The sequence below is a fragment of the Athene noctua genome, chromosome 6 (assembly GCF_965140245.1).
Source record: "Athene noctua chromosome 6, bAthNoc1.hap1.1, whole genome shotgun sequence".
Taxonomy (NCBI): Eukaryota; Metazoa; Chordata; class Aves; order Strigiformes; family Strigidae; genus Athene; species Athene noctua.
The window spans coordinates 47,488,413-47,503,225 of NC_134042.1; the positions used below are offsets into that span (position 1 = coordinate 47,488,413).

The 14,813-nt window shown below is 42.8% G+C and overlaps 1 protein-coding gene and 1 non-coding gene across 2 annotated transcripts; one reads left to right on the forward strand and one right to left on the reverse strand.

Annotated features, from left to right (window-relative positions):
- Window positions 1–636: 636 nt before the first annotated feature.
- Window positions 637–13,678, reverse strand: PSMA3 (proteasome 20S subunit alpha 3). Its single transcript, XM_074909345.1, has 11 exons — window positions 13,565–13,678; window positions 12,425–12,507; window positions 10,090–10,213; window positions 9,015–9,116; window positions 8,816–8,889; window positions 8,141–8,213; window positions 7,130–7,195; window positions 4,002–4,048; window positions 1,599–1,666; window positions 1,392–1,456; window positions 637–830 (listed from the first exon to the last, which is right to left on the reverse strand). The coding sequence occupies exons 1-11, from the start codon at window positions 13,583–13,585 to the stop codon at window positions 786–788; spliced, it is 768 nt and encodes a 255-aa protein (XP_074765446.1). The 5' UTR covers window positions 13,586–13,678; the 3' UTR covers window positions 637–785.
- Window positions 13,679–13,812: 134 nt separating this feature from the next.
- On the forward strand, window positions 13,813–13,885 carry TRNAK-CUU (transfer RNA lysine (anticodon CUU)). Its single transcript has one exon. It is a non-coding gene; the product is annotated as a tRNA-Lys (tRNA).
- Window positions 13,886–14,813: the final 928 nt, after the last annotated feature.

Below are 14,813 nucleotides of genomic sequence, written 5' to 3' on the forward strand. Positions count from 1 at the left end.
CTTGTTTTCAGCTCCTGGGAAGGTCAGCAATTATTAAAGCTGATTCAGAAGTGATTTAAGAAACTAAACCTGAATGAAGCTGTTTAAAACCAGTTCAGCTCTTCAAGCACTAATTCCAGTTACATTGCTTAATAGATCTCACAGCTTTAGAACTTAACACAAGCATTATTTGAAATTGCATTATTTTAAATTTATCCTACTCTTCAAATAAGCCTAGGCTTAATACGTCAGATTAAAATTCCTTTTCCTGAACTTGTGCTTATGTAGGCTGTGTGGAGTTGTCAGCTGCGCACACCACCTTAACCTGTAACCAGCTGGTTTACAGTTGAGTGTTATTCTCATCTCTCCTGCCAAGGGCAATCACAGACTGTGGCTGTGAACCAACTGCAAATCATGGTATTGGTTAATCAAGGAATAACCAAGTACTGGTTTTAAATATTAAACTATGCAGTATAAACAAGAGACTTAACAAATTTCTAAGCAGGTGGTTTTCCTGTACCTAGTCTGGCTCAAACAGTGTTGTAGTAAGAGGAAGCAACACCAGCCTGATAAGAAGGAAAGATATTAATGTCTGTTTAGATAAAGAGTACAGTTGTTACTTAATGACACTGGCCTATACTCTTTTGAAATAAAAGCTAACAGACAGTAAAATGGAAAATTTATTAGTGCAAGTTGGTCACTCAGTTTCTTCCAACAAGTACATAATAGCATCCCGTGCTTAATACATTATAAACAAACCTGTTCTAAGTTAAGAAAAGTTGAACTTGTCTTGAAGTAACAATGTGTTACATATTGTCATCATCTGATTCATCTTCCTCTTTCAAAGATTCCTATTTTAAAAAAAAGTTTAATTAAAAAATAGTTTAACAGTTGTTTTATAATTCAGCCTATAATAAGCAAAATGAGTTTTGCTGTAGCTTCACAACCCTCTCCATCTGTCCAAAGCCTTGTATTCAGCAGGCTAGTTCACATCTTTAGGAGGTAATACTGAGCACCTTCATTACTTTTAGAGCAAATGCAAAGGTGTTAAATATAAGAAGTCTTAACTTTCTCCAGCTGATGATCTTTAAAAACTGTTCTAAGCAACATGTTACACTACCTCTCCTACTCACACCATTGTTGAAGAGTTAATACATTTACTTTTGAAGGAGAAATATGCCACTTGCGCAAACCTGCTGAATTACAGTTTTGGAAGTAAGAACTAACCCTGGATTACACTGTAAACTTCACTATTCTCCCTTCAGAGTAACATGAGCTAATGCTGAAGTCATGTGCGTTGTAACTATACATTTTCCAGTCATCACAACAGTAGAAGCCTAATCTTCAGTTAGTCCATTCTAGTCTAGACTTGTTCGTCACAGGAAGCACTGAAAAACAAGGTCAGGCCTTACCTTGGCATATTTTTCTGCTTCTTCCCTGATGTCTTTGGGAACAATTTCATGTTTTCCATTGGTTACTGCCAATAAAAAAAAAGAGTACATCTTAAATAGAATTCACACAAAGACCTCGACATACAGAGTGAATTTAAGAAGCGATATTTTACTTTAGTTACAAAAAGTTTTCTATAGTGTTTATAGAAATTACAGAAATGCATTTACTTTCTCCAACCCAGCTGAGTTCCAGCTCAAAAGCTTTATCCTTTACTTCATCGTGAACTATGTAGATTCTGGAAGGAACAGAGAAATAACAGATTAGGACAGATTGATCGATAGGCTAAATATACTTTCTTCCTTTCACAGATTTCTGCTGTTGGTACTCTTCTTATGATTAATAGAAGCTCTCCTCTGCCCACACACAGAGAAACCGTAAGAGAATTTTGAAGGCTTAATTGCTAGTATAACAATACATTATGTGATTACAGCTAAGATGCAGGTTGAAGATGTTCAAGTTATGCTAATTAGAACAAACATTAAGATTCAAATAGTGCAGAGGCAAGGCCTGCTTCTGCAAGATCAGTTATAATACAGTTATAGGTGTGTTATATTTCTTCTCTAAATCTTATTTCAGTTTACACTTAAGACTAAATCCCAACACCCTAGTATCTCGTGTCTGATTAGAAGCCTGTATATAGATCCCCATACAGAGTGCCACACTTATGGCAAACACGATAGTAATCAGAATTTAACCAAGTGCTATTGCAGCATATGCAGTACCATCCGGACTAGTAAAATCACTCCTTAGTCTGTGGGATAAAAATGTTATGCTAATGGCAATACTGATTTGACTGCTGACAGTATTTAGTCTTCAGTGGCAGCACATGTAAACAAACTATTAACACCCCTGAGTTCAGGCCTACACTCAAAACAATAGTAGAACTTACAACCACCTGTGGCTTTGCTTGTTGAGAAGGTCGTATCCCTTAGTTTGTTTCCAAAAACATTAATCAGTCAGAAGCTGAAAAATACCAGCTATTTCTAGCCAAAATAACTTGGGGATAGTGGAGGAAGGAAGGATAACCTTCAACACCACACTAAGTACTTGCAATTCAAGTTTGATAAAAGCCTTGTGAAACAAAGATACAGAACGATGTTAATGCTGGTGTCCAGGGAAGTATCACTATATGCTTATGTTCTTCTGATACCCTCCTGTCACCGTTAGACTGGACTTTCTGATCATTACTTAAGATGACCTATAGGCCTTTCTTACATGTTCAGCTAGTTACAGACATTTTGCAAAGCATACCATCACCAGCTCTTGAAGAAATCATTACTCTGGACTCTGGCTAGTATTTTAGGGATAAAAAAAAAAATTAAAATCTTTGCTGTTTTGCTAAATGCTACTAAGGAGCTGAATTTGAGCTGAAAAACAGACCTGTACCTCGAGCTGCTGTTTTGAGCTGAGACAGAATTAAAGAACGGAAGCCTTTTCATTATTTGAAAATCTGTGCCTTATTTGTGCCATTTTAGAACTACTTTGAGGTCCTCACTAAGTTTTAAGAGATCCCACAAATTCTTTCCTCTAGCTGCTGGCATGACAGCCTGATACAACGTGAAATGAGCTCCCATGCTGCAACACCAGTGATAGAAGCATATTTATTACTACTTTACAAAGCAACAGGCATAAAATGCTGAAGATTACAGTTCTGCAGCTGCACATTATTAAACCTGGGACAAGCACAGAACGTGTCCCTAAAGCATTAAAGTGCTGTAGATACCTGAAAGGACAGTTGTATTTGTTTGAAGAGATACTAACTCATGAATTATTTTCAAGATAGTTTATTACTGGCCAATTCATTCTCTACCTAGCAGAAAGTCTACTCTCTTCCTGGTATCTTTTTTGCCCCGCAGTAGTACATGACTTACTGAATGGTACCTTTTCTCCCTGTAAGGACACTATCCTCAGACAGTTTGTGGGCTACTATAGCTACAACTATAGGAGGTTGTATCACTGATATGTTGTCCTAAATTGCATTAGTAAGTGGCAAATATTTAAAATCTTTCCATGTGATATCAAGCTTTATCATTTAAATGAGACCAGCTACAGCCTATATACATCTTTGAACAAGGAGTTACACTTTGCTTTTTTCCTAAACACTTGAGTCTTAAGCAAACAGGACGGCTGGGTTGGAGACCTCAGCTCCATTTCTGGACTGCTACTTAATGTCTGAAGCATCAGTTCATTGTTCAGTGAGCTCTTCAGAATCAGAACACCAAGGAGTTTCCCCCAGCTGTCACCTGGTTTATATATTTTAAAACCAGGGACTATATTCAGTTTAACCTTTAATCCACTGCTGTTAGAAGTCGCACCTATAAAAAGTAGCAATGACATCAAAAGGCATATTTTTCACATCCTCTGGCATTTTTCAGTACTAAGTAGCATATCCCATCTCACAAGAAGAGAAGAAAATCTTAGTAGCAGAAGATACTAGAGTCAGCATGAGCACTCATCTAGTAGAAATGAAACCTGGTATTGAATTTAAAAAGAATAGTTTCAGTTTGAAACCACAGCAAGCTCACCAGTACGGATTTTTGTCGAGTTGGAAAAACAGGTTGGAGACTTACATTTTCGCAACCTCTTTAACAACATCACGGCAGGTCATTTCCTTCATCTGTGGACAAAAAAAAGAAAAATACACAGCTTAAGAGAAGATACTGTTTTCCATTTCCGCAAGACCAGAACGCCAGTGGCTGAGCACATGCCTAATGAGCTTACTATTTAGAAGTGATAAAAGTGACAAAAAATTAAGACTAGAAGCAAATTTATTCTCTATAATGAATTGTTGAGCTTGTGATATGCAAGTCGTTCTTCCAGTGAAGAATTTTACAACTGAAAGATTTTATGAAAAGACCATTACATGGAAACTTCCCCAGTTTAAAGTACTCGTCAGCTGGAAGGTTAGAATCTGAACAGATAAACCTTAGCATTGTAAAAGCTTGACTTGTTCATAAATGCTTTATGATCAACTGACATAAAATCACCACATATGGGGAAGGCACCATATTTTAACGTATAATATTCATGGTCTTTCTAGGTAGTAGAGTAATAAGTACTATACTATAGTATATAAGTATATGTAGTAGTAAAAATATTTTTGATGTTACCAATTTTATGAAAGCAATTTTGACTTTTAAGTAGTGCCCTAAGAGGAGAATATTGTTCCTGTTTTAAGAACCAACTGCATGCCCAAGCAAGGTATCAGCATCTCATTTTGTTATTTTCTCACTGGTTTATCACAGTCTTTTGACAGTTTCACAGTTAATAAAAACAAAGTCATGCCAGTTTCTGTGACATAATAAACATGTTTTGTAGGTCATATCTCATCCAGCCAACTCTTCCAGACTACCAAGTAGTCATATATTCTGCTATATTTCATTAACGCAGTTTACCATCTCTTCTGATTCTCACAAAGTTTTCAGCACACAGCACTAGCAGCTGTGTACAAACAGAACTGGTGTCACACAAACATTTAAATTACTATGCGTGTTGATGCAGTCGAATAGGAAAACCCAAAGGTCTGCTACTATCTCTCATATTTACAGGAGGAAACACAGAAGTAAACTTTTTTTTTTTGGCCATTATCTTTTTCCCATTCCAGGTATGTTAATTCTGCAGATAACAGGAGTAAACACTGTAACAGTTTATCACGTTAATTATGATTATGTCTGCATATCAAAAAGTCCTGTGTAGCATCAGAGCTGCACGGTAAGCACTGTAGAAGACATTAAGAGATTCAAGAATTCTCCACACAAGTTTTCCTGAGCCAAAGATACCAGACATTCACATAAGATGTAGCAGATGTGATCAGCTCAGTGTTTCCTGCCTGCACCCTCAGCTACTTACGAGGGTTTCACATTCTGTGTCCCCTCCCAGATACTGTGTGTCTACTCTCCAGTACCTGTAAAGCAGGGTTAAAGTTTTGGCTACCTGCTTGTCTCTTTCTTACTTTCTACCTGTAGTCATCTCTACAGGAACAAATCTGAGTTGACAGGCTACCATGGGTGGTATCACCCCACAAAAGCTTTTGTGCTTCATTTTTCTTCCCCATTTCAGTTTTGACAAATTCAGCCTGTCAAAATTAACTCTGACCTGGAAACCTGCCCAGTCTACAGCTAACAAAAAGCATCAGCATGCAAGACTGGACTTGCTTCACATTGCTGTGACAAGATCATACGCGTTACTGAAGACATTTTGCAAACAAGCCATTAAATAAATACATGCAGTTAGGCCATATGGCACCTCACTGTTCCCATGTACTACATTTTACAGGCTCTACTGTAAAGTTCAAGCCATACACATACTAGCTGTACAAAAATGTGTCAATAAAACAAGTTTTTGAAAATCACAGCACTGTACAGAAAACTATTTTTTTGGGATAGATTAGATGTTGCCCAACATTATCTTTCTGCCAGTTTGCACACGTGGAAATTGAAATTATGATTTCTCAGACAGCAAGATTTCTGTATCGAGATTAGATTATTTTGTTGGCTCCCTACTTCTGATTTGGTATTCAAGCTTCTGACCAGATTCAAGACTGAATAAATCGGTCTTGGAACACTGTAATTTTTCCTGTTCTGATGCTACATGTAGCACCATAGACAGACTTCTTAAAACTGTAACAACCATACGACCTCTGAACCTTTCCATAAACAGCTGCGATGGTACTTCTGCAGACCACCACTATAAATAAGATGCTTAGCAGGGTATCAAATGAGAATTACATGAGACAGACAAGGAGTAGGATTTTGCCCCACATTAAATGTCTCCAAGGGTGTCATATACTAAAATGCAAGAGGAAGACAGAAATCTTTCAGGATTCTAACCAAATTCTAAAGCAGCTTAAGGCACGTTTCAATACCTTTCAGTAGTCTTCTCCCCACAGATCAGTTTTACACAGCCAGCTGTTTGCACACTCCTTCAGAAGGCTACAAAACAACTCGGTGTGCACACACAGAACCTCCTTGTAACACCTCACAAGTTGCAGTGTTGTGCAAGCAGGAAATGCTGAACAGAAACAGCTCTTTCTGGCATCGATGGTGTGCCATACAGTTGTACTGTTCCTAGTATTCACAGCACTGAAGTCCTCCTCATCAGACATGTAAAGATGCTTTGAAAGGTGTATTAGTCAGCAACAACAAGCTGACAGATCTTTGAAAAAAAGACAGTGCCTCAGCACTAGCCAGCTGGGAAACACTGTCTTACCTGGCAAGGATTTTATTGTTCTCCATTACATTTTTAGTCATAATATTCCAGTGGTTCAGTGTTGTGCAGTTCCACTCATTGTCCTTAACAAGATCATCTTTTTTCAACTTTTTAAACAAAAGGATCGTCTAAAACCTTTGGAAAAAAATAAATACACCACCCTGTACAATGCTGCCCTATGGTTTTCATTCAGAACAAAAAACTTTTGTTACACTTTCATATTCACTCAATTACTCTGCTCGCTGGCATGCATGGGAGGGTGTGTTTATGTTTCCTGTTTTAAACGTGCACTCCCTGTGATCTACCCATTGCCCAGGGGAAAGACTTGAGAAACACTGCTATTACAAGGGCTAAAACATCTCCTAGAATGTACGAGGAAATATTCCATCTGCTCCTTCAGTATTTTATATATTTTAGGCATCCAAAAAGGCAATATAATAAGCTAGGAATATATGTCTTGAAACAGTGCAACGAAACTGTAAGATCATACCTGAAGTTTTTCTATCTCTGTTTTTGCAGCTTGCCTGGCTTTACCAATGGCACACCCCCAATAACCCTAAAAGAAAGAAACAAACAATATGCAAATTTAATAAATCTAAGCCCTCTACAGTTCTTACTGTCACTTCACATATGACAAGCCCCACCCTACTCACAAGCGATAGGGTTAATATACAGTAAACCTTGCTATTGTTCTCTCTCAAAGCCCATTCCCAGATGGCTGAATAGAACCCAATTAGTAGATTAAGTACTACCACTGTTGATAGAAAAGAGAAGTGCTCAATAGTTCCCAGACAGAAACATATCTGCTCAATTTGTTGCAATACTGTTGTTTTTTGGGTTTTTTTAATTGTGATTACAGTAAACGGAAAAGCAAACTAGATTTAGAGAATTTCTACAGGATCAAAAAAGCCCAAACCCACTACCACGGAAAGATACTGAAGTGTAAGCACATAAAAATTAAGAACTTCTATTTCCCTCAACAGCTATGGTATTGGATATATTGAAAGAAAAGGAAAAAATATCCAAATAGTCTGAGTGTGTATCAGTGTGTAATGCACAGCTGAAGAGGCAGCACTAACAACAGTTAACAAAAGTATCTATTTTGATTTGACTTGGTGTTAGCAGCCCTCTCTTACCCAAAGCTTGCTCTTAACTGAAGTATTTAGTGAATGAGGTATCAATACAAAACTTGCTCTTTTTGGGGAGTGCATGGAACTTTTCATTGGATACCACGAGGTGGAATGAATTCCCAAATTTGTGAGAGACAAGCTTTAAAACTAGTTTCACAGAGACTGTGCTTCTGAGATACACAGCACGTGTTTAACAAGGACATGCAAGTGAGCAAAACCCAGCTCTGCTCATTTTAAGCAGTGATGTTCCCAGGCAAAAAGAGAAAAAAAAAGAACAGCTCTTTTGCTCTTTTAGAATGACATTATTTTTCTAAGTAGGATCTTTCAGATGGGGAACTTAAGCCAGATAGAAATATTCTTTACACACTCACGTATGAAACTCCTGATGGATCAATCATGTACAGTTGTGCACCGTCATCATCATCGTAGGACCCCAACATGAAACTGGAAGGGAAAAGTGAAATTAGAAACATGTCTTCTACCAACCCACACAGAATTAGAGACTGCACCCACTCAGGTTTCCTACATTCTTTTCAGAGCAAAACTCCTACTGTCCTGCTACGTTCTATTAAGCAATTTGTCCGAGCAGTTTAGTGATACCATGAAAGCAGAGCAGCACCTGCAAGTTGCCAGAAACATTTTACTTATCTAACTGGACAGCACATCTCAGTTTATTAGTCCCTATGTACTAGAACTGCACAGTAGTTGTAACCTATTTTTAGCTACCAGGGCAAGCTGGATGATTGCAGAGGAAAGTTCCGCTTTCATCACTGTCACAGTCATAATAGCATCAACTCTTCAACTTTAAAATTCAGGGACACACTGGCAATCTGTGAAGCAGCTTGGTGTATTGTTACACAAATGTGAATTCTTCACCTGAGGTTTTACACACAGAAAAAGAAAGGGGAAGGGAATCTGTTTCCGAGATGAATTGTAGGTTACTAATTCCAAATTTAAAAAAAAAAAAGACCTTAGAGAAGCTAAATAGTTCCAACAATTGTGAAACAACAGATCCTTACAAATAAGTGTATGTTTGAAACACTTACCTGCAACCGAAAGGTCTGACAGCGCTGTACAGTGTGTATGCGTGCACATACATAGCCACTCTGTCTGCAAGATGCTAGGCAGGGGAAAAAAAAATAAAAATTGAAAACTTTGTTTACAGAAATAAGTAAACCTCAAGTAACAAAATTTAATTATCCAAGTCAAGACTAAGAAAGTCAGAAAACTGCACCAACTTCTTACCTTCAGTGGAATATCGTAGCCATAGTTAGATCTAAAGTTCGAAGCCTCTTCTCTAGCTATGTCTGCCAAAGAACGGGCATCTGCCAGCAGGCCTGCTACTGCCTGAAATGTGAATTGTCATCAGCTAGACCAAATACCTTTCAAGAACTTATTAATAAAATCAACGTAGAAAAGTCTAATTATGTGACTTTACTGTGATCTTTACTGAATTCTGTGTACATCTACAAGTGAATTCCATCAAGCTATTCATCTGCTAGCAAGCACAAAACATGTCAGTATGATTAGATATTATTACCGCTTTTCTCTAGAAAAAGTCAATAACCAAAATAATCTTCACGTTAAACAGCATCTTATGAATTGCCACCACTACACTAACCCAAGCAATACTTCCTATTAAAAATATTCATATTATATACGAAGTACTGTTTATTATAATACTTCATCTAATACTTAAAAAAAAGACAACCATAGCACTGTAATGCTTTTTTTTTTCCTGTCTTGTACAACTACTTGGATTAAAAGCAAATCCAACTCTCTGCCCAATACTGATGATGTCACCAGCAGATAGTTTCATGCATTTCTATCACACAGTAACAACCACTTGATATCATCCTGATGTCACTGTTATGCACTGGCCAGTAATCTGTACGTCAGTCTTTACAGAATTCAGCCAACTCCCACACTGCTGAGAAGACAATCTTGTATGCAACACCTTTTCTTCTTAACACACCTCATTGGTTAACTGTGTTAAAAAGTACGGCTTTAACATTTGTGTTTATATTTACATTCAAGTTTGAACAACTGAAATGCTGAAAAGCATTTAAAAAGATTTAAAACAGCCTCAAAATATGTCTTATCTTTTTTTAATAAATCTGGATTTTGTTTATATGTGTGCAATCAAGAATAAATTACAGAAAACTGTCCCAAAAACCCACTGGCATTTCTGACTCTACACAGAAATATTAACATCACTTTCTTTATCTACTTGTTATTGATTCTTTGTGATTCATAGGTTTGTACTTTTGAGGTGGGTCCCTTTCAATTTATGAAAAGCTAGAATTAAATAGCGCCTTACCATTCCAACATGTCGATCGACATTAAAGAGACGTTTATTGGAACCTTCTTCATAAAGCTTGGACAGAACTAGTTTTTCTACTCCAAAGACAACACCATCTTTGCATCTTATCCCAATTGCTGTACTGAAAGACAAGATAAAATGTCAGTTTCTTACACAGAACTGTTGTGTAAAATAAGTAACGGAGAACTGACAAAGTACGAAGAACAATGACATAAATTCCCCAGAAGTAGATTTGTTACAGCTCCGCTTTATCGTTGAAGACAACAAGGGGGTAAAAAAAAGTCAATGCTCACTAAACCTACATTTTCTTAAATAAAGGAGGAGGGGGCTGCCAAAAGCCCCTACCTAGAGTTCTGCACAGACTATATGCAGTGGTGGCATTGTTTGGAGCAACGACGTGGCTGCTGCTGAATGCTACTGGTATGAAAACCATGGGCTGTTTAACCTTACCTTTTAGTAAATTCAGTGTTGATCTAGGAGATGTGATAACTCTCTAATCCTCAAAAAGTGCAACATCAGGCATAAATTAACCATGGCATGAACTGCTACACAAAATACTTTCACTAATCCTTATCTGGCAGCCTGTGGCTACGATCAGACACTTGGATGATCCAGTCCATGCCTCGCTAGTCAATCATCTCGCTGCCGTTCGAGCACAGCTGGGATCTTCACTTTACAGCATTCCTTTGCATATACTTGAGGGAAGACAGATCCTCTCAGAGAATCTGATGTAGCTTTAGCAGCACTCAGATGTCCTCAGTTTCTTCAAGAATCCGTACAAACTATGTCATCTACCTAGACTTGTCCAAAGCATTTGACAATGTCCTGCATGACATCCTTGTCTCGAAATTGCAGAGACATGGATTTGATGGGTGGACCACTTGTTGGATGAGGAACTGGCTGGATGGTTGCCCTCAAAGAGTTCGGACAACAGCTCAATGTCCAAGTGGAGAGCAGAGACGAGAGGCGTCCTCGGGGGTTGGTGCTGTTTAACATCTTTGTTGCTGACACGGACAGTGGGATTGAGGCACCCTCAGCAGTTTGCGGACCACCCCAAGCTGTGTGGTGCGGTCAGCACGCTGGAGGGAAGGGACGTGCCATCCAGAGAGACCTGGACAGGCTGGAGAGGCGGGTCTGTGTGAACCTCATCAAGTTCAACCAGGCCAAGGGCAAGGTCCTGCGCGTGGGTCAGGGCAATCCCAAGCACAAACACAGGCTGGGTGAGGAGTGGATTGAGAGCAGCCCTGCAGAGGACTTGGGGGTGTTGGTAGATGGAAAACTGACTCTGAACCAGCAACGTGCACTTGCAGCCCAGGAAGACAACCATGTCCTGGGCTGCATCAAGAGAATTGTGGCCAGCAGGGCAAGGGAGGGGATTCTCCCTCTCTGCTCCGCTCTCCTGAGACCCCTCCTGCAGGGCTGGGTCCAGCTCTGGGGCACCAACATCAGAAGGACATAGACCTGCTCGAGTGGGTCCAGAGGAGGCCACGAAGATGTTTGGGGGGCTGGAGCACCCCCCTGTGAGGACAGGCTGAGAGAGTTGGGGGAGTTCAGCTGGAGAAGGCTCAGGGAGACCTCAGAGCAGCCTCCCATGCCTTAAAGGGGCTACAGGAAAGGGGGAGGGACTTTTTACAAGGGCATGCAGTGATAGGTCAAGGGCTAATGGCTTTAAACTGACAGAGGGGAGATTTAGATGAGGTGTAAGGAAGAAATTCCTCCCTGTGAGGGGGGTGAGGCCCTGGCACAGGCTGCCCAGAGAAGCTGTGCCTGCCCCCTCCCTAGCAGTGTTCAAGGCCAGGTTGGACGGGGCTTTGGGCAACCTGGGCTAGTGGAAGGTGTCCCTGCCCATGGCAGGGGGTTGGACTAGATGATCTTTAAGGGACCTTCCAACCCAAATCTTTCTGTGATTCTAAGTTACTATAAATTCATAAGGCCCTGAATGTGTAGGTCTTTCAGTGCCTCAATTCACATCCATAAAATGGACTTCTAGATACTGCTACAGCAGCTCTACTACCATAACAGCAAAACACCTTACACACAGTCGTGAGACCTGCAATCAGATCTTGCCCCAAAGCATAAAATTTTTATTGCCCTTAACACACAATTAAGTTTACCGTCTCCCTGTGCATTCTCCACAAGATATCTGTTTCTACCAAGCAAAAGCAATTCTACTACTTAACTTGAAGCCTCCTAAAATGAACCTAGGGACACAGTTGCTCAGAAGTAATTTAAACAACATGATTTTAACTGTAATGCCACCATGCTTTTCTAGTTCAATTACAACGCTTTAAGAGAGGCCAACAAACAAGAGATGCAGATACTTGTATCTTACCTACTATTCTCCACAGCTTTCATAGCATATTCAACTTGAAATACTCTGCCATCTGGAGAAAACGTGGAAGCTGACAGGTCGTACTAAAGAAGAAAACACACTATTCAGGAAAAAAAAACCACATTGTATCCCAATATTTTCTGAAATCTGTTTATTTAAAAATGCAAGGCTGTCACCTGCATGACCTCGCTGTGTATAAAGTACCAGCAGCAGGCTGCCCCCTCACATAAGATACCTGAACAGCAGCAAACACACACCAACAACTACAAGAAGCCATCGCATCGGTGCTGGATATACCCACACTTCAAATCCTGTCAATCCAGCTGTGTCACAGGTCTGAAGTCATCGTGCATTACACAATACTTAAAACCCACGGGACCTTTCTTTGTGCCTTTTGATTGTATTTTAGTTTCTGAAATCACAGATATTCATTAACAGGAATATATTTGAAGCGCTTTTAAGTATATTAAGCACAGAGGCAGGCTCACTCCCTACTGCCCGAGCACACGCCAGTGCAGAGCTGCGGGTCGAGACCAGAAGAGCGCAGGAGCCCCGTGAAGCGCTGCTGAAGGCCCCGCGGCCCAACCCAAACGGGCAGGCCGGCTTTAGCCAGGCCGAAGCAGGAAGGCGGGAGGAGGCCGCTCCAGGGCGGCAGACCCCTCCGGCCCGGCTTCACCCCCGCTCCGCCCGAGCCCGGCTCAGGGCAGACCCGCTCCCCGCCCGGCACGGGTCGCTCACGGCGGCCCCGCCGCCTCCCCTCAACCCCGCTCCGGGGGCCGCTCGGGCCTCCCGCTCAGCACCCGGCCCCCGCCCCGGCCCCCCGCCGGCCCCGCCCCCGCCTTTGCTTTTCTCGGCCTAACGGGCCGCAGTGACTCAGCAGCGGCTCCGGCCCGGGCCCCGTTGCGGCGAGGCGGCGGCCCAGCGCGCTCCCAGCCCCCGCGGCGGCCGCGCTCCCCGGCGGCGGCGAGCGCAGGGTGAGTTGGGGGGCGGAGGGGGGCCGCTCGCCCCGGGCCATCTTCCCCGCTCCACCCCCCCGGTCGCCGCCGGCACAACGCGGACGCGCACGCCGGGGCCGGGCCGGGCCGGGCGGTCTGACCGCGGTGCCGCCGAGACCCGCCGGGCAGGCCGGGGCGCACTCACCCCGGTGCCGATGGAGCTCATGGCGGCGGCGCGCTCAGGCACAACCGGACGGAGCCCCCCTCCCGCCCCGGCCTACGCTCCCCGACCGCCCAGCAACACGCGCTCCCATTGGTTCCCGCAGCGGCCAACCAGCGCCAGCCGGGGGCGGGACGCGGACCCCGACGCTTCCCGGGGCGGGGCCGCTCAACGGGCGCTGACGTCAGCGCGTCATACGCTGAAGGACGCATGGCGGGAACTGCTAACAGAGCGCCCGGCTAGCTCAGTCGGTAGAGCATGGGACTCTTAATCCCAGGGTCGTGGGTTCGAGCCCCACGTTGGGCGAGTGCGTTTTTGTGCCAGCCTCCCTTTTGAAGGGTTTTGGGCGGGAAAATTCTGCCGCAGCCACGTCCACCTGAGGGGAACTCACCCCCCGCTCCGGTGGGACGGCGAGGACTCCTGAAGCAAACGCCCGTGGCACAGCAGTAGCCTGGGTAATTTTGCCAGTTACTGTAATTAACACTGTATTGCTGAAAGAAACCTTTTCTGAACGCAGGAATTCAATGTACATTAATAAACCAGGAGGAGCTGCAGACTCCCTTGAGAGTAGAGAGGTCTTACAGAGAGATCTGGATAGATTAGAGCTGGGCAATCACCAGCCACGTGAAATTTAACGAGCAAATGAAGGAGTTCTCCACCTGGGATGGGGAAATCCCAGCTACACACACACAAACCAGGGGACGAGAGGGTGGGGAGCAGCCCCAGGGAAAGAGCTGGGGGTTTGGGTTGATGGCAAGCTGAAGAGGAGTCAACAGTGAGCCCTGGCAGCCCAAAGGGCCAACCCTGTCCTCAAAAGAAGGACATCAGACTATTAGAGTGTGTCAAGAAGAGACCAAGGTGGTGGAAGACCTCAAGGACAAGACTTCGGAGGAGCAGCTGAGGTCTCTTGGCTTGTTCAGCAAGGCTGAGGGGTGACTTCACCGAGGGGTGACCTCAGCACAGACTACAACTTCCCCAAGGTGGGCAGTGGAGGGGGAGGCGCTGATCTCCTCTCTCGTGACCAGCGACAGGACACAAGGAAATGGAATGAAGCTGCGCCAGGGGAAATTCGGATTGACATCAGGAAAAGTTTCTTCACTGCGGGGGTGGTCGGTCACTGAACAGGCTCCCAGGGAAGTGGTCACATCACCAAGCCTGTCGGAGTTCAAGGAGCGTCTGGACAAGGCCTCTAGTCATATGGTTTAGTTTTAGGTAGTCCTGCGAGGAGCAGGGA

What these genes read in the sequence shown, in the direction of transcription:
- PSMA3 (XM_074909345.1), bottom strand. Translation starts at nt 13,585, where the DNA reads ATGAGCTCCATCGGCACCGGG. An exon ending in TGAGCTCCATCGGCACCGGG is followed by an intron (nt 12,508 to 13,564) that starts GTGAGTGCGCCC and finishes TTTCTTCTTTAG; the next exon opens with TACGACCTGTCAGCTTCCAC. An exon ending in TCGATCGACATGTTGGAATG is followed by an intron (nt 9,117 to 10,089) that starts GTAAGGCGCTAT and finishes TTCACATTTCAG; the next exon opens with GCAGTAGCAGGCCTGCTGGC.